The sequence below is a fragment of the Enoplosus armatus genome, chromosome 9, assembly GCF_043641665.1.
Source record: "Enoplosus armatus isolate fEnoArm2 chromosome 9, fEnoArm2.hap1, whole genome shotgun sequence".
In the NCBI taxonomy this organism is placed as follows: Eukaryota; Metazoa; Chordata; class Actinopteri; order Centrarchiformes; family Enoplosidae; genus Enoplosus; species Enoplosus armatus.
Window position 1 is genome coordinate 11532455 of NC_092188.1, and position 21812 is coordinate 11554266.

At 43.3% G+C, this 21812-nt stretch overlaps 1 protein-coding gene across 1 annotated transcript; it reads left to right on the plus strand.

Moving 5' to 3' along the window:
- The first annotated feature begins 11169 nt into the window (after positions 1-11169).
- Positions 11170-21245, plus strand: shc1 (SHC (Src homology 2 domain containing) transforming protein 1). Its single transcript, XM_070911636.1, has 12 exons — positions 11170-11763; positions 11968-12038; positions 12547-12610; positions 13620-13739; positions 14961-15014; positions 15374-15425; positions 16216-16342; positions 16455-16602; positions 16932-16989; positions 17210-17326; positions 17918-18174; positions 18331-21245. The coding sequence occupies exons 1-12, from the start codon at positions 11170-11172 to the stop codon at positions 18457-18459; spliced, it is 1791 nt and encodes a 596-aa protein (XP_070767737.1). The 3' UTR covers positions 18460-21245.
- Positions 21246-21812: the final 567 nt, after the last annotated feature.

Below are 21812 nucleotides of genomic sequence, written 5' to 3' on the forward strand. Positions count from 1 at the left end.
GTCGAGCTACTGTAAAAATGTAGCTCATGATCAGACTGGGTTATACACACACACACATTAGCTAAATGTTTAACTTTGTGTTCGTCCTCGCGCTGTCAGACGAGTTTTCAGGTTTTGTCAATTGAGCCTGAAGTCTCAGTAGCTGCCAGTTGAACAACATTGTAGAGTTAAAGCCTCTGTGAAAGCTCTGTAGCTAGTTTAAAATAGGCAGTGATGAGAAGTAAATGGAGTGGCACCAAACTTATGCCTCTTTCAGCACATGAGTAGAGAATAGGCCACTAACATGCCTTTTGGTTATCTATTAGACACTGCAATATTCTCAAATTGAGTCAGAGCTGAGATGAATAGGCGATTGATCGATGAGTCAATAGACAGATTATAGGCTATTACGAGGCAACTATTTTGGTAATCAATAAAGTGTTTGAGACATTGTTCATGCTAAAATGATCAGTAAAGTGGCCATCTTTGCATCTCGGAGTGTGTGCCAGACAAGTCATTTGAATATGTCACCTTTGAGAAATTATAATTGGTCATTATTGTGGGCTGTGGATGTTTTATAGACAAAACAATCATTGAGAAAATAATAGGTAGATTAATTGATAATAACTATAATCATTAGTTGCAGCCCTACACTGAAAGGTCTGTTTTAAAAATTGTCCTGGTAGTGTCAGGGTCAAGCTGAATCTCTTCAGGTCGTTGAAATCAGCGGAGATAAGCCATAGAGCAGCACACACACACACACACACACACACAAATCTGTACACAATCTCACAGTAAACTTACAGGTTTACGCCACTATTTCTTCTTCGTCGAGCGTATCCATGGAGACCGATTAGCTCAACTCACCTCAGATGTGATGGAACACGGTCACTGTGACAGAGTTCACCCTGAACGAGTGAAGGACAGTCAAGACAATTATGGAAACAGACTCAAGGGTACGTGGGATGATTGAGGCGATCGAGAGCAGTGGACTCTTATCAGGGTCAGCCACACCACTCAGACCAGCAGCCTCTGACATGATATTATATGGTGGAAGTTATCTCCGCTGATGAAGAGAAGGTCCAATCAACAACCGATCCGAAAAATGGTAGATTCAGACACATGTCAGGAGCCAGACAAACAAAAACACACGTGCACCTACACACACACACACACATATATACAAGGACAAAAACAACACAAACAGAAGGACACTGATACACAATCTGTCAGTCACAGCAGAGCATCTCGGCCACTCTATCACAGCGCTGGCACAATCCAAAATCCGCTTGATTAAAATTGGATCTGTCCAATTCTGCTCAAACCGTATCAATCACCAGTGAAAGCTTTAAGTCCTGATTGACGGCACAGCGTGACACTTGTGATTGTTACAGCTTCACTTTGACAGGTGTGTGCGCTTGTGCACATAGTCATACACTCGCTCACAGACATACACACACAGTCAGAAATAAGCTTTGATTTTTTTTGTAAGCAGTGAATGTTAGCGCTGATATTAGCCTTGAATTAGTCTTGTGATACCTGAAACTTGGCTATTGATAAAACACAGTGGCGAGGTAGTAAGCTGCTTTAAACGTGTCAAGACTGTTGACAGGACATAACGTGTGGGTGTCTGTCCATGTGAGGATGTGTTTGTCTACGTCTTTGTCTGATGTGTATGCTATATCTGTCTGTCTGCCGATGTGGTGTTATGTTTGTTTGTGTGTCTGGTGTGTGTTTGTGTGAGTGTGTTCTGAAAACAAACTGTAGGAGTTTGTTTTCGAGGTCATAGCATGTGGTTGTCCGTCTCTACATCTACACAATGGGAGCCTGAGCTGTGTTTCCTCCTGCACCACTCGGTTAAGTGCAACATGCTTGAGTTTGCCGCAGTTTGATTAAAAACCCTGTCCTGTGTGGTGTTCAAAATGAAAAGTGAATGTAGCTTGAGTGTCACCTACATAAAACAGAACTTAAGTCACAGTGTAAAGACTGTCTGGTATTGTGGGATTCTGCATTAGCTGGCTCTGATCATTATATTGGCTTTGACATATACAGTATATCAGTATGAATCTGTTTTGTCATGTTCTTTGAGTTGAGAAACCTCACTGTGTCTTTGGTTGATCTCTTTTTACATGGAAAGCTGAGATTGCATTTTTAGAAGTGACCTCTTTTTTTCTGCAGATCAGGGCTCCTCCACCCATGTCCGGGCCTAGGTAATGTTTTGGCTGTGAGATTGTCAAGTCATTCCCTTGCCAATCACGACTGCTTTAGTGTTAAGTTGATATCAGGTCTGGTGCAGGCTAAATTCTCATTTCCTGGTTCGTCCCTGGTAGAGCTGTTATCACTGTTTTATGTTGTAGATTGTTCCCTATACTGATTCCAGAGAATAGTAAATCATCAATAATATATTATAAAATATTTAACTCGTCAAATACTGAGTGACATAACACTTTTAAGATGCAGAAAGCACTTTATTTTGATTTTGTACATAAAGTTGGACATAAAACAATTTAAAAAGCAGCGATTAAAACCAAATGTTTGTTTGAGCAGCTGAAGAGACAGAGACTTAAAATAAAAGTAAAGGCTGTGATACTGAAAGATGTATTTGAATTAGATAACACAATCTATATAGTGTAAGTTTTCTAATGTCAAAACTATTGAATCTACTAGAGAATGAATTTGACCTTTTGCCAACATTTGTAATTTTAGTGTCGTGTACTTAAAGGAAACAGCTTCCATTCAGTTTTATTTGAGCAGGAACTAGTCTTGAGTTGTGTTATTATTCACCTCAACCTGGGAAGGGAAAGCCTGGTTAATAGTTAATGTGAAAATATCCTTTGACGTTATTTGATACTAGTGTCAATACAGTACCAGGTGGAACACAGACTATTGATGCACTTATTCTCGATCTAGTGGCCTCATTTGTAGGTCGCTTTGGACAAAAGCCTCTGCCAAATGAATATATGTAAAAGTAATGTAAAATGTAAATGTACCCACATTTTGGTATCTGTATCAAAGCAATATATCTTTGGAGACCTCATGTTGAGGAATGTAAACACTTTATGTAAACTTTGACCCCCTTTTTTTCTTCACAAAACAAGCCAAACGTGCAGCCTGTGATGTTTTAACACAAGCAGCCGTACAGAAAGAGAAACTTAGCTTAGTATAAAATTGGCAAAGTAATGACATAAATCATTAAATATCTGATCAGAGAATATGTAAACAAGACCTGACAAAGCATTCCATGCTAACTTTTGGCACTTGACAGTTTCAATACTCCAGGCCACAGACACATTTAAGTCGGTACTCGGTAAGTATCAAAGTTTGAGTGGGAATTTAAGTGAAGAAATACCATAGATAACTGTTACAGCAAGGGAGAAGTTGTAAGTGGAGAGAGGCAGCAGGAAGGGAATGATGGAAGGAGATAGAGATGTGGGAGTGTGGTTTGAGTGGGTGGTGGAGGGGGGGTTGACACAACCCAAAATAGCCAGCTCACATGTTTGCTGTGTGCGTGGTGAGCTATGAAACCAGCAGAAAGGCCTCCTGCTGAATGCCTGGCTAATCTAATGTTCACTCTCACCCCTAATTTCTGAAAATTTGATTGCCATTTTGCTGTGCGCATACGCGTGTGTTTGCACATCGATTCCAATCAGGGAGGCTTTCCTTTGCCAGTTACACTCCCTCCCACTGTTCCCTCCACACTCATCGTCTTCATCGTTGTCGTTCTTGTCTACGTAATGTGAACTGATGTTAGACAGCGTCTCAGGCTAGCAATAGTCCAGTAGGGAAAAGGTCAGTGACTAGGCCCGTTTACTCATCTACGCTCATTTTTTGTCCTAGTGTATGTAGGGGGTGAGTGAGGCGGGTCAAATCAGATTACACACGCACACACGCACACACACACACACACACACACACACACACACACACACACACACACACAGACATGTAGTATAAGAGCAGACAGCAGATGTGGCCCTGCAGCGTGTGCATTAGATCCAGAGCTCTGTCTCGGTCCGTCTCTGACTGTTTCATCTAATAAATACTGACTGCAGCTTCCAGACAGTTATTCCAGCTACAGACAAAACGCACACTCGATAACTCGCGCTGGGCAAGCCGAGACACAAACATCCTACACATGCGGTCCTTTCAGTTAATTCCTTTCATTCCACAGAGTGTGTTTCAACATGCACACTGGATTATTGCCTTTTCTCCTTTCACCCTTTTCTCTCACTCTCAATCTCGCTCTGTCTCTGTCTTATGTCAATGTTATGTCTCTGTGTGCTTAATCAACTGGGTTGTTTATATCAACGAGGTCCCATGACCCTCTCCACAGCTGATCCTGGGAGCAAAGCATGCTGGGAGACAAGTAGCTGCAAGGGCGGCATTGGCGCATGCTGTGATTGGCTCCTTGAGTTTGTGTGTCTGTGTGTGTGTGTATATTGTGCTGATGTGCACTTTGGTGTTTTTAGGGTTACAGACTCACAGGCAGCCTGTGTTGGCCAATGGAATATATGGTAAGACATTCAAATGATACGAGCAGCTAATCAAAAACACACCATGACACAGTGGCAGAGGGGTCGCTTCTTCTCACCACAATGTAACGTATGTAACTCTCATATCTGATATGAAAATGATTTCTTATAACGGTATTTAGAGATTGATGAGAGTTTTAAAGATAGATTAAAGTAAGTAAACCCTCCTGGAAGTAATCATTTGGCCCACTTATCTTCAGGAGGGTTAAATATTGGTCTTGTAGTTAATGAATTGTTGTAAATTTAGGGCTGCGTGATTACTGCAAAAATGCTCTAAATTCGTTTTCTAGATATTGTGAACACGACTGCAGTTTTTAGCAGGGATGTAATAATTCACAAAACTCACAGTTGGGTTCATTTTTAATATATCGTGAAATAAGGCCTTCTTGAGATATGCCCTAATTGTCTATTTTCAATTTATTATAATTCAGCATTGTTAAATTGTTATGTTTAAGACTTTGAAATGAAAAAGTGGAGCTTTGCTTGACCCATTTAGATTGGAGTATTAGGAGTATTATTCAACAGATTTTGAACAAAGCACTTCTTATAAGAAACCATACAGTATGATATATTATATTGTTGCACCCCTACTGATGATTTGATTAAAAAAACTATTTTTACTACATATTTTGCATCTTATATGATTCAAAAGTTTTCCCCTGCAGCAGTCTAAAAGAAATATTATAATATAGCTAGTATGCCAGTATTCTGTCTGTCTATTCTTGTGAAACTGGAAACTAAATTGTTATCGTGCATGAGTAGTTGTGCAGCCCTGTGTATGTAAATGTATTGCAGTTTGAGTGAGTTAGTGTTAACTACACGTAGTTGCCAGTTTATTAAGTACACCTGGTTAAAACTAATGCAGTCCTGCAGTAAATCCTACCTTCATGAAGGTTATAAAGTTTTTTTTATTATTGTTGAAATGTATGATCATTTTGGAGGCTGCAGTTTGTTTAACTGTTTTGCATATTGTTCAAAAACTGAAAATGATATCCTTCATGAACGTAGAAGGTAGAATTATTTGCAGGATTGTTGTATTGGACTGCATCACTTCTAGTTGGATGTACTTTATAAACTGTCAACTGAGTGAGTATTTTTTTAAATACAAATTCAGGGTAGCACAAAAAATATTCACTTACTAAAAATATTAAGTTCTTAAAGAGAATTTTCTTTCTGTCAACCCTGAGCCACAGTGTGTCATGTGTTTCACTGGTTACTGGCTACGGGTGAAGGGGGCTGTCTTCAGCAATCACTAACATACCAATCACTTCCAATCATATCACTGTGTGGTGTTCGGTGATGGATATTATCTTGAATGACACTCCAGTTCTCTGATTTTGATCCTTCACGTCCCTGAGTGCACTACTCGACTACATGACGACGGTGCAGTGGTCAGATGTAGTACTGCAGGGACTGTATGTTGGGGTGTCATTTGAGGACTCCTGGCTATCCACTCTGCTGGGCTCCTGTGTCACTCTATGGGTGGTTTCCTCTGCTTTCCGCAACACTGCCTTCTCATCAGATACGCTTGAATGTCGGGTCCAATCTGTGGGATCTCTGCTTTCTGTCTGCCTCTACAGAATCACTCAGTTGTTATTGTGCTTGCCTGGTAATAACCTGTCCTTTCCCCTAGAGAACTCTAGTCATGTAGTAACACAGGGAATATTTATTGTGTGAATGCCGGTCTGTTCTTTCTTTTTTGATATGTTCACTTTCATCAAGGTTATATATCGAGTGACCTCATGTTACACTCTGTGCATCTCCCCTTGGAGTGTGTATATTAATGTGATGGAGCGCATCTTGCTGTGCATACATATGTACACTGCTAAATGACTGAGGCTGCAGAGAGGAGTTGGGGGAAGGGGAGGAAACAGGAAGGAGGTAGGATAGGAGGTGGGGAGGGCAGAGTCAGCAGCCGCGAGTGTGTGAGTGTGTGTGAGAGAGAGAGAGAGAGAGAGACGGTAAGAGAGAAAATGGGAGGCAGCATCACCCATCCAGACTGAGAGGAGGGGAGGACAGACAGCGTGATCGTCCCTCTAACAGACAGAGGTGGAAGGAAAGTGGGAATGAGAGACAGACTTGAGGGAAGAAGAGGAGCACAATGAAGGAGTGTCATTGTCCATCCCGGCAGCACTGCCATTTCACCATCTGCTGAAAGAGAGAGAGAAAAGAGAGACAGAGGAGGGAAGAGAAGAGGAGGCAGCCAAACGGAGGAGAGGATAGATGGAGAGGAGCTGCCGGCAGTGACTTTGTGAATTAATCGAGCGGAAGAGCGGATCAGAGGAGAAGCACGTTTTTCAGGGAGTGGACGGACGGAGAGCCAGAGAGAGGAAGGAGAGGACGAATGACCGGACAGTCTGTGGCCGTTTAAACATTAATGTGGTTCTCATGTGAATGTGGAACCCAGCTTTAGATTAATCACCATGGATTATCAACTGTATGCTTTTTAAACCAAAAAAAGAACAATTTATTGCCATTCATTAAAAAGAGAAAAGAACTCTTAGGGAAATTGATTAGACTCACTTTATACAGAACAATTTTTGAATTACTTTTATTGTTTTTTGTAAATATAGAATCTCTTTGTGACTTCTGATTTTCTATTCTCTATGAGCATAGGGTCTACTCTGCAGGATGTTATACAATCATTATCTTTGTTAGCTGCTGCACAGAATATTCAGGTTGTTTTTATGCAAGTTTTCTAAACATCAGTGTTGTCTTTTAGAAGTAAATTATTATTGTAGTTGTTGTTGTTTATACTGTTATTAAGAAAGTAATTATTGTTCTTTTGAAATAGTATCAGACATAGAGTTTTACATGCCCCAGTTGGAGTCAGTGCATGCAGCCGACCTGGGATGTCAACATTGATTGGGTTTTCTGTCTGGCACGACGCCGGTCAAACTTTGATCATTTCCTGAAACCTATTGATCTCTCTAGGAGTCTGTAGTTTTTCCTCCTGTTAGATGAAAAGAAGCTCTTATGTGGAGCCTTTGATGCAGCAACTAATTGCTGTCGCGTGATTTGACAAAGCAGTTATCTCTTTGTCTGAAGATTTCTGCGGTTGTCGGGACTTCTCAGCATATATCCTCCGCAGGCATCTCTTTTAATGTCTGTTGCCATAGCAACGGGCGGCAGCTGCAGACAGAACAAGATGTAAAGTTCTTTTTTCTTGTCTTACCTTTTAAAACTGGTGCTGTTCCATTAGATAACTGTATATATTTAGTAGGTAAGAAGCAGTATACTTCATTAGTCCATGGTTGCGTGCAGTTTTTAGACTTTCTTTCTTGAACAGGATTTTTTTTTTCTTTACCAGACAGTCTTTGTCTATGCGGAGCTCGGCAGTCTCCGAGAATCAGGGTTGTTTCAGGTCACCTGTCTCCCCCTCCCCACTCTGTGTGTTTGTGTTGCGTGCGTCGGCTCAGCCTAGTTTGTCCTGATCTCACCTTTTTCAACGGCAACTACCATCTTCATCAGTCCAGCTGATGTGCCATTATAATGAATGACTGAATAAATTAGATTATTGTACTGGTTTCACTTGCACATATCACTCTGTGCAGCTGCTTGGCCTCGAGGCCACTAATCACTGATCATTAGGTGTGTTGTGTTTGTGACGGTCTGTTCCTTTTCCAGTCTCTGTGTAGGTGACTCAGGATTTATCCTCATGTAGAGGGTCATCTCCTCTGCAGTCACCTGACCTACACTGTGCTCTGTGCACTAAAACATCCTCAGCAGCGTGAGGGTTAACTCTGCTCATTGAGCATTTCAGCACCCCAGTGTATGAGAACACACCTGGATTTTCCTCTCTAGTGTTAACAAGTCCATTTATGTTGGATCTTTTGCCTCTTTTTAAGTGCTAATTCCCTCTCAAAACTAATTTCTGGTTTTATTATGGGTGTGACAGACTGTTTTGTTTGTTCTGCATGCTCTGTGATTGTCCAAGAACCGGGTGTCTTTTGTGACTTTTCCAGCCATACTTCTTTACAGCTTTCTGGAGATTATCCCAGCCAGTCTGGCAGTGCGTGAGTGTGACTGGATCCTCCATGGTGCTTTTTGGCCAAGACCAGATGGATGACTAGCTAGAATTGCTAGACAATCCTTCTGTGGTGCTAGACTGGTGTAGGCGACTGTTCCTTTGCCATGCATCCAGCGCCCACTACAAGCTGGCCCGCTTTACTTCAGACACAGTTAAGTTCTGAAATGTTAGTGTGTGGAAAAATCAACCTTCTCACTCGGCATCACTGAAACATTGGTGTCAAATTTACAACGTTGTGTAAGTGGTCTAGGCAAGGTGTGTGTAAACCTTGCTCTCTTTTGAGGGATTAAAGGTCAACAGATTGTAAATATGATTAGTGCCTGGATAGCACTGAGGTGTAGGCCGGCCAGCTTGCTGCAGGACTGTAGGTGTAGCTTTGCCTCCTACTGAAGTCAGACTGTTTTGATTGCGGGGCTTTGGAACTTTGCGAGAGACTGTTAATGTAAGCAGACTGTTGTTTGCCTTCTAGGTTGGTCTATGCAGAATATGAGATGTGGTTATATGGTGTCTGCTCAGTAGTTTGTAGTGGAACTGAGAGCTAACCTGCTGCTTGATAAGCCCTGCCTTAGATAAGGAGGGAAGCAGCTCCAGAACATAACACTTGGCTTGTTCATATCACTTGGGGCTGTGTCAACACTCTTCTCTCAGGTAACTGACTATAATCTGGGCTTGCTATTTGAACCAGGCAGTAATAGAGTAACAGGGTGAGAATAAATGTGCATAGAGAGATCAGCATAACAACAGAGGGTGGTTTTTATTGAGCATTTCAAGCTGGGTGAGCAAGTTCACGTTCATCTCTGATGAGCCTCCAGCACCATTCAGGGAACCCTGGGTTGGGAGTTCAAACAGGACCATTCAGGTCTCATTACCATCACAACAAGCCCACCGGTAGTCGTCATCAGCCAATGACCTACATTCTCCAGTGTTACATCACCACCGTGCTACTGCAGTGTGTGTCACTGTACCATACACAGACAACATCTCAGAATCACTACTACCAATATTTAATGGTGCTCCAGAAAACAAAAACATCTTAACCGAGGTGGCCAGTTTAGGGAACACACTTGAACCAAAGGCAGCCTCACTTGTTTTAGCCATATCAGGAACTTTAGTCAGGAACGGGCCCAACTCTTCCGGCCCAGTCTTAAGTACTAACTTTTTTTTCTTTCTGTTTTCTACTGGTGTCTAAGTAGGTGACCATGTCTTGCCCCTAGCTATCCCCAATCTTAAAGTTGGAGAGGCAGGAAGACAGGGCTCACCATTAATATATTAGCCAGAGGGACTGTTAAACAGGACAGCCTGGAGAACGGGCGAGCAGACGAGGGAGGGGGTGAGGGGGAGCGAGAGATCATCTGGAAGAGGAGAGAGGAAGTGGTGGCGCGGGAGAGGGCGGAGGCGTTGGAGAGACAGAGATTGGCAGAGTACATCGTGTGGAGGAAGAGAGAGGGTTTCCAGGAGAAGAGAGGAGACCGAGAGAAGGGAGGAAAGAGTGCAGAGAAAGGGAGCGAGGCTGTGCCAGAAGTAATCTGGAAGAGGAGAGAAGAAGAAGACGCAGGGAGTGAGAGAGCGAGGGCCATTCAGAGAGGACATGAAACCATTTGGAGGAAGAGGGAGAGGGAGTAAAAGAGGGATCCGTTGAGAGATTTGAGAATACGATGCTCTTGAAAAGTAGGTGTTAAAGAAAGTGTGCTGCGTTGGATACTAGCCATACATCAGTAAGCCTCCTCTCTCTTCTTTAGCAGTTCTGGGCTTCATTGAGCTCTGCAGGTGCTCGCTGTAGTATCGACCAATTGGAGCTGTGTATTGTGTGTGTGTTGCTGCCGTGTTAGTGCGTGCAGCCCCCTTGCGATCCCCTCGTTGGCTGCTAATAGGATTTTTATGGGCCCGTGTCAAGCAGGATAGAACTGCCAAAGGGGAGCTGCTTCACACATGCACGCCAGTCCAACACACACATACACAGATAATCTAAGAAGCATTGTGGGCAGGGAAGGCTTATACTGCCTCACACGCATGTAAACACATCACGTACAAGTGCGCACCCCTCAGTGCAGTAAGACACACATGCGAGGGGGCGTTGAGAGACAATCACTTGTGTTGATTCTCCATGGTGCTGGCGACAGCTGGATAACTGGCCCTCACTGAGAGGCTATTAAGCTGGGACAAGATACTCACAGATATTGTTTTACATTATGGCAAAAACACCAAGATGAACACTTTGTGGAGAGCTAAGACCATCTCATCATCAGTCCCTGGGAACACAATGAACATTGATGCAGATTTAAAAGTGAACTGATGACAACATGATCTGCACTGGTGCACTAAAAACAAACTTTTTTCATCTGCATTCTACCATTAACTGGGACACCCCACTTTTCCTCCGCGCCTTTTCTCATCCTGCTTTCGTTGTGGGTGAAGCCGTTTTTAAAGCAGTTTGGTTTCGGCTGCCTGGTAATGAGTGGAGGACAGACAACCAGACAGATGGATGCAGCTCTTACGCTGAGGGAGACAGACAGATGGCTGTGTGTCCCTTTAGAGAGAAACTTTGAATACTGAGACAAAGACTTTGATTGAATCACTAGAGCCTGTGTGGACTTGCGCGGATATAAAAACTGACACTGCAGATTCATTATGGAGCTTGTCCCAAAAACCAAGTACACCCACTTTCGGAGTGAATCGCTGAGCTCAACTGATGAAACAAACTCCAATCCATCATCGTTCCCTCCTTCCAGTCCTGCCACCCCACTCACTCCCTCCCCTGGTTTACCATCTTCCCTCTCCTCCTCGTCTCTCACTCCCATCTTGCCCCCCTCTTCTCCCCGCCCGGCAGAGAACAGCCCCACTACCCTCTGCTCCTTCTTCCCCAGGATGGGATCCCTTCGTCTGGGTGTCTCTGCCACTCTTCTCCCGGGACTCAAAGCCTCGAGCAGGCCGCAGCAGCCTCAGGCGCCTGTTGAGTCCTCTGGGGACGACAGGAGCAGCTCTAGCTCCTCCCCTCCGCTTCATCACCCACTTCCCCCTCTAATCGCTCCTTCTCCCCCTCCTCGACCTCCTCTGCAGGACATGAACCGGCTGGGAGGGGCGTCCAGGAGGGCACGGGTGGAAGGAGGGCAGCTGGGAGGAGATGAGTGGACGCGCCATGGCTCCTTTGTCAACAAGCCCACCCGCGGCTGGCTGCACTCCGACAGTGTGGTCAGCACCAGCGGTGTTTCCTACACTGTACGGGTAGGTGACTGGCACACTCTCAATAACCCCTGACTAAAATATATAATTACACATCTCTCTCTCCAGTCAGTGTCTTTACATATATACACCCTCCTATCATATTTTTAGAAACTGACATGCTTTCTTCCTCATTTCCATCTGTCCAATGGGACTGATGTAGGAAATGTCTGATGCTAATGTGTTCCCTTCCTGTTTCCTGGGCAGTACATGGGTTGCGTGGAGGTGCTGCAGTCTATGAGAGCGCTGGACTTCAACACCAGAACTCAGGTCACCAGGTGAGATTACACACTGCTCGTCTGCAGCTGGCTCGCTTTTTCTCTCATTTAATTTTTCGTTTGTGCCTGTGGGGGTGAGATGGTAAGAGTGTGGTTAGACTTAGAGAAATGTCGACCACGTACAGTCACACACACCACACGCCTCGCATATATGTCTTTGTCTGCTTGCTTGCTCTCTGTCCCGCTTCCGCTCTCTTTTGCTTGCTTGCTTGTTTCTTTCTTAGTGTCTATTCATTTGTGCGTGTGTGTGTGTGTGTGTGTGTGTGTGTGTGTGTGTACGCCTGCAGCTCTCCCAGCTCCTAAATTAGAATGTTCAGGAATCCTGGTGGTTTCCTTCTGGTTTCCGTAGTGATGTTTGTCTCCGTGGCAAAGACGAGTACAGTTGCCAGGGACGATAAATTCAATCACCCACGGCCAGATCTCATTTAATTCACATAATTGCGAGTCCGGGAAAGTGTGAGGGTTAATGACATGCTATTGCAACACTTACATGTTGTTAATGTTGCAGGGAGGCCATCTCTGTGGTGTGCGAGGCAGTGCCCGGAGCCAAAGGAGCCCAGCGCAGGAGAAAGGTACACACCACGCACACTAGCACACACCCTTACAGGGCATTATTTATTTATACGGCTTAAGTGGGCAGCAGTGGGAAGGGTTTTCTGGATAAGAGCTAGATTTAGTTTGATTGTCCACTCTGTGGTCAGTTGGCTATTCAGTCACACACTCTCCCTTTAACACACACACACAGATCTTGATTTAGGCTGATTGTACACTTCTGTGGTTAGCTGACTACTCGCAGGTAATTACCAATCACTCTCTGGTCTATGTTTTCCCTCCCTCTTGTCACAGGGGAGGCTGGAGAGGTAGAGTAGTAGCTTGTGTGGAGCCAGTGTCAGGCCAAAGGAGCACTACAGATTAGCAGACACAGCCGCCAGTCTGCTGTTTAAAGACTACGAGTGTCTGTGCGCAGTATTCCTGTAAAACTAAAAACATCCTCCCAAACAGTCCATAAAACAGGTGGCTAAATCCAGCGCCCTGTTGCCTTAGCAGGTTTTGACCGAGGAATGTCTGGCAGTGCAGCACACCAGACAAAACACAGTTATAGGATGTAAACTAGAATAGATGAAAGTAGTCTAGTCCCTCTGATTTGGCTGGACTGAGGTTAATGTGGCTGAGCATGTGCATCCTGTCCTGATGCTGTTTTTCTCACAGCATACGCCAAATATTCTGGAGCAGATATGGATGAAAGCCATGTGAACAGGAGGTGGATTGGGATAAACGGGCTGGCACAATAGTGCTGGCGTGGTCTGCGCGATGCTGTTGGCCCGGCCTACAGTATGCGAACTGTCCTGTCTACTCCCCATTGGTCACAGTTGGCCTTGGAGACAGGATCACTTTCACAATTGCAGCTGTTCTTCACACACACTCACACTCAGGCATTTCCACACATACACAAGCCCACAAGCTTATGTCACTCAGTGGACTATCGTCCCTTGTTGAAGTAAAAAATAAATAGGGCTGCTGTTTTCTGTTTGTGCACCTTGTTTGTTTATCACTCATTGACCACATCCCTCACCTCCGCAGCCTTCCTCTCGCTGTCTGTCGTCCATCCTGGGAAAGAGTAACCTGCAGTTTGCTGACATGACAATCAGCTTGACCATCTCAACCAGCAGCCTCAACCTGCTGGCCTCCGACTGCAAACAGGTTAGACTGAAACCAGCTTTATCTTGAAGCTGCTGTTGTGTGTATTTTTCTCAAAAACTCTACTTTGTGTTTTGTAGATTTGTCCTTGATAGCCAGAGATTGAGAGCCTGTGAGTCAGGGATGCATCTGATTGTTAGAGTTCAGTTGTAGCCAGCGGTATGTTTGGTACTTAAGCTGTGCATTACTGAAGCAGAGTGAACCTGAGGATCTCTCTGTATGAGGGATTTCATGTGGTTTTAAGGATTATACTTACTTAAATGTCAACTGTAGAATGGCAATTTTTATAAGGTTTTTATAAATGTTTTTATTTTCATTACGTGTAAAGTGTTAACTGCATCGTTATTGTTCATTTTCATTATATCTACTAACCTGAATTATCTGCCCAAAGTTAGTTTTATGATCATACATGAAAATGATTCCCACTGCTTTCACGCTCTAATTAATGATATAAGCAGATTTTAGTTAGCTGGAATTTCACAGATGGCTGGACCGAAATGATGTAAAAATATATATTTTTAAATGGATTTTGACTTCAAGGAAGTATCTTAACAACCTAACTCAAGGTGTTGTTTTCGTGATATGGTCAACAGCACACTGTGTGTCGTGACCTTTTGGGGCATTCAGGGGAATCCCAGATACATTTAGAGCATCTCCACTTTGCCTCATTTATTCTGGATGCTGCTCAAACCATCGTCTCTGTTCCTGCATTGCCACGGGGCAGGATGTGATCCTCCTCCTAGACCTCTAATGAGTTAAGAGCTGCTGAACGATGTTTATTTCTTTGGGGAGACGGTATACAGCAGTGCAGTGCATACACATTAACACGTAGCACAAAGAAACGTGCCATGCACATGTATCCATTCACAAATACAGCCTTGGATATAGACCACACATTGTGCACGGAGCATTAGCAAGTGTTGACGTTGTTATTGATCCAACATGGGCGGCTGTTGCAGACTGTTAAAAAGGTGTTCCATCCATTGTCCCTACTTAGTTTTTATCTCCGCTGCAGTTGAAGGCGCTCAATGGAGGGAAAAAGCACTTTTCTCAGTAATGATTCCACATTTGTCTCTCCATCCACATGCTTTCATCTCACTTCCCACATACTTCATGTCACCCACGTGCTCTCCTTCTGTCTCTCTCTCTCTCTCTCTCTCTCTCTCTCTCTCTCTCTCTCTCCCCTCTCTCTCTCTCTCTTCCTTTCTTTCTTTTTCTCCACAGATAATCGCCAATCATCACATGCAGTCCATCTCCTTCGCCTCTGGAGGAGACCCAGTGAGTCACCCAACACTCCCTCTCTCAGCTCAAATCTCTCTCTGGCCTTTTTCCACCTTTCTTCAGCCTGCATATCCTTCCTTCCTGTCTTCTGTCATTGTCTACTCCTATGAATACCACTCGCTCCAATGCTGCCTCGCTGGTTTGCAGTGCTTCTCTTCCAAGCTTGATCTCATCACTTCCTGTCATTTTCTCTTTCAGTCCAATGTATGTTTTTAACTTCTGACTTAAGGACTGCAGCTTTTGCTTTATCTCTTTCTTCTTCTTCTTCTTCTTCTTTTCAACCTTTCTATCCTAAACCTGCCCTTCACTTTTTCCCCTCCCCTCCTCCCCTAACTGTCTTACCCTGTCTCCCTCAGGATACGGCTGAGTACGTAGCATATGTGGCCAAAGACCCAGTCAACCAGAGAGGTGAGCAGAAACAGCAAAATGACACCTTCACTCAGGCAGCATCTGACAATAAAGACACTTTTAAAAAATCAAGTGATGCTGAACTATTTTTAACCCCTTGGTTTGAGTAGAACTCTGCCCATGATCCTTTGCTGCAGGAGTTGCAAATGTTCTCTCTACCTTCAGTCTCATTAGATGGTGAAACAGGTTTTGAGATTGCACTTTCAGCAAATACTGTAAATAAATACGAGCAAGCTCTTTTATTAAAATATAAATGAATCCTATTAAATAAATGAAATGGCTCTATTCATTTTTTTATTGCCCTTTGAATTTGACACACTGCGCCCACTGAAGACATAACAGACCTAGTTTGCAGAGCAACGGAAGAAACAGGACATTTACCACGAAATAGGCATAGCAAGCAACAGGACTGATTTTAATTGTTTGGCAGAATCTGCTTTATTCACGCTTATGTGCTAAATATGTGAAGATGTGGAGCAACTGAAATAATATACTGAATTATTTGGGGATTACATTATGTACATTAAGGTTCTGCCAACATTCAACACCACTTTAAATATTATACATGTTTTCTATGCAATTTGAGGGTAAACTAGAGTGGCTAAAGTGAATGACATGCCCTCTTTCTTTACTGCCTGTGTGTCCTTGAGGACAGCACATGTACACGAATGTACTGCCCATGCGTACATACTGCAGTATATCAATATATTTGTCTAGCTAAGTGCATATTTCATTCAAGCACATGTTGCTGCAGGCTTCTTATTAGTCATCTGTGCCTCCTCTCCTTCAGCATGTCATATCCTGGAGTGTTCAGAGGGTTTAGCCCAGGAAGTCATCAGCACCATCGGCCAGGCCTTTGAACTGCGTTTTAAACAGTACCTAAAGAACCCCCCCAAACTGGTCACACCTCATGACAGGTAAATGTGAAAAATGTCACTCACATGATCCCAAAACATGAGCTTGTGTTTGTGCTTTGTCACCCATAAGATGTTTCTGTATCTGCTTTTGTGTCACCCCTTTTTCTCCCAGGATGGCTCCGTTTGACGGCTCTGCATGGGAGGAAGAAGACGAAGAGGCTGCTCCACCTCCTGATGTCCCTTACTATAATAATTTCCCTGGAAAACAGCCTCCCCCTGGTGGACTGATTGACATGAGGACCCGCCCAGGTGCCACGCTGGTGAGAAACATGCACATAAACACAACAGGAGGATGAGATACTCACACACATGCTTCAGCACATCCAAACACTTCTTATACTGCAGTTAAGAGATGATGCACTTGTGAGAAATCTAATAACTAACATTACATGTATCAGAATTGCCTAGTTCTCAGCCTAGAAAATGAAAAAACAACAGTAAACCAGCTGGCATCGCTCAGTTTGTGATAGACAAATCATCACTGACCTTTTGTAACCCTTTTAATAGGAACGTATTTGTGTATGTACACAAGAGTATGCCCACATGTGGCTGTGACTGATTATTTGTTTATATGCCTCTGTGTTTGCAGCCTTATGGACAGCCAGGTCAGAATGACATTCACAAGCAGCCTCTGCCGCCTCTACCAGGTGAGCTCCGTCTATCTGCATCTCTCTGTCATTCACTGTAAACCAGGAGAAAGGGAAAGGTTGTCGTCCAGGCACAGTCAGGACAGAATTCAGTTTTCTCCTTTGCTGTTTTGGCAAAATGGCTAATTAAAATATCATGTAAAGTGCATGGCTGATGAGGAAATGGGAAGATGTACCAAGTTCACTGACATCTCTTCGTTCTTTTTTTCCCTTTTTTAAGTGGGCGCTAAAGAAGGGGGACGGGAACTGTTTGATGACCCTTCATACGTCAATGTGGATAAACCCCGCCCCCCAGTTGCAGCCAATGGAAATGCTCACAGAGATGCTTTTGACATGAGTAAGTGCCTTACCCGATCTATCATTGTTGTGTTACGAATATCATACTAGCTTGATAAATCAAGTTATAATGGATAACTAACCAGATTGCAGGGAAACTAAGTAACTAGAAGAGGCGGTTTCTTGTAAATGACAAGATGTGTGGGTTTTAATCAAAATGACCAAAATTACTCAAATGTGCAATTGTTTTTCCATGTGGAAAGAAAAAGGGTTGATTATTGACTGAGGAGAGAGAGTAGTGTGTACTGTACATTCCATATGATGGGCTAATTGAAGAGGGGAACTGCCCACAGAAGGCAGTCTCTGAGGAAGATAAGGGGATTAGAGTGCCTTTGTCCATTACAGGAGCATTTTATGTAACATGATTGGTTGACTGCTTAAAGCTTTTCACATTAAAGACACAGTCCACTATCAGTGTATAGCACACAACTGTCAGAAACCATGTGGTTCACTTGGACAAGGCCCAATCATTTTTTTTTCTAAATAGAAATTCAGACAATAGTGAAAGACACAAGATTATTTGTTCCTGTATAGGCATCCAGCAGAGAAATACAAGATAGAGATACAAATGTATGTGTGTTTATTTCTCAAGAGCCATTTGATGATGCCCTGGGGGTCTCTGGGCACGGTGGCCCAAGCTCAGTGACAACAGCGCCCCCTCTGGTGCAGCAGTTGCAGTGTGAGACCTGGTTCCACGGTAGCTTGAGTCGCAGGGAAGCAGAGAGGCTGCTGACACGCGATGGAGACTTCCTGGTGCGAGAGTCTGGGACCACACCCGGACAGTATGTCCTCACGGGACAGCAGGGGGGTCAGTCCAAACACCTGCTGTTAGTCGACCCAGAAGGAGTGGTGAGTCAGGGTGGGAGGAGGAGATCATAAGGGCGAGAGAGATTACAAAGGGGAGGGAGAAGCATGAATGGGCAAGGGACATTTTTAAGTAGTGTTTTTCTAATACATGGTTGTATTAATATTTTTGATTTTCTTATCGTTGTTTTTGTCTTTTAGGTCCGTACAAAAGACCATCGGTTTGAAAGTGTGAGTCACCTGATCAGTTACCACATGGACAACAGACTCCCCATTGTGTCAGCTGGTAGCGAAGTGTGTCTGCAACAGCCAGTAGAGCGCAGGGCCTGACGTTACACACCAATGAAATCCTCCACCAAATATACACGCACTCCTGCAGCAGCTCAACACAAGACAAACACACCTTCATATGCTATAATACACACAACACTACACTTGACACACACATAAACATACACATATGCACACGCCATAGCAAAGAAAGCCAAAAAAAAAAAGATCACCAGTTTCTCTGCGAAATCACTCACTTGCTGCTGTTGCCACATATTCCCGTCCTTTCTGAAAGCCAAACTGTGACCTGCAGTCCTCGACCCCACCAACTATCAGGCGCATCCCTCCACAACGGAGAAGCACTGCTGCAATTTCTCAACAGCCTACTGTGAACCAGGGAGGAGCCCTTTCCTAAATTCAGAAGGGGGCAGAAAACAAATGCAATTTGGTTTTTTAAGGAAAAAAAAATCTTATTATGCGATTATGAAAAACAAAAAAAACAGAACATTTAACTAATACATGGAATTGTGTACAAAAAAAAAAAATGGAACAGAAAAGTGAAGAAAGGAGCATAAACGGGACATCGAATGAGATTTTCAGTGCTTGTAAGCATGTGTTCTTTTCATTCAGGGAAAGGATTTCCCTCCTCAGACTGTTGCTGGAGCATATTAGGCAAAACACAAACTGGATGGTGGTTATTTGTTTCAGAGACTGAACCAGGCTCGGACAGAAACCTGGAGCACTTCAGCAGCAAACCTGACTTTGTAATAATTCTGCCTGGTGAATATGCATAAACGAGTTTGCTTCCAATCTAATCAGGATGGCCACCCTACCCCCTGACCACTCCCCTTTTAAGGACTTTTTGAACTTTGACCCCTGGAGTGATACCTGGTGATGAGGAAAGCCTGTATGCAAAACTGGGGACTGCTATGCCAATGACCATCATATATGTTCCTTTTTTTTGTTTCAGTCTGTCATCTTCAGACTTGCGTATTGGGAGTTCAGGAGGATCTAAACAGCTGTATCTCCCTAATCCCTCTGTAAACACAGATACACACACACACCTTTACACCACAAACGGTCTGCACCACTTGTCATGCCAAAGAACATGAACTTGGTCGCTAACGGCAAAAAAAGCCATGACAATTATTAACAGTTATCTGTCTTGTGTGCTTATAGCATTGGGAGCAAAATTAGATGTAATGGATGGAAATGCATATTAAAATGGGCCTGTTTTAGAGGGGAGAAGAATCTTGGTGATCGTGCCTCAATACATCATCAAAAAGGAGATTTTTAAAGTAAATTGTGCGTTGATGTCACCCACAAACACAATAACTTAGTACATTTTGAGAAGCATAGACCAGACCATTTTGACCTGTTGTTGTTTATTGACTCCTTGTGTCTGCATTGACAATCTATGGTTTCTATTTTTATGGAGTATTCTGACTGAAGGCAAAGGAGAGTAGTTAAAGAAGACCCTTTTTTAAATGGTGGCCAATGAGAAATGTTTAAGCAATGAACTTCCCTCTGCAAAAATGATGCAAAGTATGTCATAGTAACTGGTTATGTAATATTTACGTATTGTGATGTTCTCATTTTTTATTCACTTGAGGGAATAATGTCCTTTTTAAAAAAAACAAAACACAAAAAACCTTGTATCAAATGAAGTGTTTGGGGGTAACTGAACATAAGGACATAAATGTTTTTTGAGCATTGCTAACGATGAAATGTTAAGCCAAATGTTTCTCCTCAGTGTGCTGTTTTCACAAACCTTTGAGGATCTGGGGGGAGACGTTCACACTATTGTTTCTCCTTTCCTCTTCCTCCTCCCTCAGTTCATGATGTTGTGTTTGTTTTAAATGTCTTTTTTAATCGTGCCTTGTTTCTTCAATGCAGTCACGTCACTTCAATGCAGTCACCATATGTACTTAATTCAAATGTAGTCGACTACAGGAGAAAACACAAGCCTCTCAGTTAAACAAAGAACTCTGCAAAAATGACACTCCATTAAACAAACACAAACAGATCCAGTGATGGCAATCTCCTCTGATGCACATTCTTGCATTCAGCTTCTAGTCACAGATACTTGATGTCACCATTGGGGGGATATTTCTTGGCCACCTGTAAATAATCGATAATCGATTCTTGACTGGTCAGCTTAGTATTGGATTATTGCTTTCATAGTTGTGTGTTTAATGACTTCTTTGATCAGAAACGCAGAGCCAGACACCACAGCACTGAGGTAGCTCTTAAAGCCAGTTGAACTTGTCAGAGAGATTGAGGCCGAACTCTTGAAATATGAGAAGGGATCTTTCAACCTAAACCTTAACTGTCAAGTAGTACTCAGACCCCCGAAGTAGGCTCACATGTAATCTAACATGCACACACACGCATACCAGAGTGACAGCTGGGTCAGTGAGACACTCACACTCTGCCTGTTCAGGTGTAGGTCAGAGATAGGAAAACCAGAGCTTTAAGTTCTACCATTACTGTGTGTGTGTGTGTGTGTGTCCTGAAACAGACCCACCTGACCCTCTGCATCATTAGTGAACTGGTCCTGTGTTATCATCGTTCATCACAGATGCCTTTGTTGCATGAAAATCCTTTCAAAAGAAAAAAAATCTTGTTTGTTGTTGTTGGTGGTGGTGTTGATAGTGGTGATGATGCTGTTGTACTTTTTAACTTGTGTTTTTGAAAGCCAAAGGTTACTTTCAAATAGCGTGCACAGATATGGATTTTTACTTTATATGTTTCTGTTTTAATACTTTACTTTTTTTAGGGAAACATGTCGGTTTACACCTGTATCTGAAAATATAGATTGCATATATAAATACATATATCATTCATCTCTCTTTGTGAGTTTGGCTTTTGATATCATAACTGTGCATTTAGCCTGAGTATTTATTACCTTGTTGGATGGGCTTTTTAAGATCCCTTTCATTTTTATATCAAAGTACACCATAAAACAGAAAATGAAACAACAAAGCACACACTGCTGGAAAGTATGATTGCCTGTCACATACTGTCCTGAACAAAGGGTGGGATGTAGTGGGTGGTGTATGGAGCAACTGGAACTCTCCTGTTTGTGAATAGATGAGCCTGTGACAGTAGGGGGCTGATTCAGGGATTATTAGAGCCTGGGGAGAGTCTGTGTGTGTGGTGCCATACAACAGAGGGGAACAGTGCACAGTAAAGGTAAACAAGGCCTTTAATCAATCAGCGGATGTTTGAAAAAGGGAACAGTCGAGAAAAAGCAGGATGTGAATGGAGGTAGCCTGCAGTTCCTGTAGGAGGTTATAAGTAGAGGGGCTAACTGTGCCAGGAATACGGAGCAGACCTCAGCTGTTGCACGAGCCCAGTCTGATCCTATTTGTCAGACCTCACCTCTTATTTCTTCTCATCGACCGCCCTCC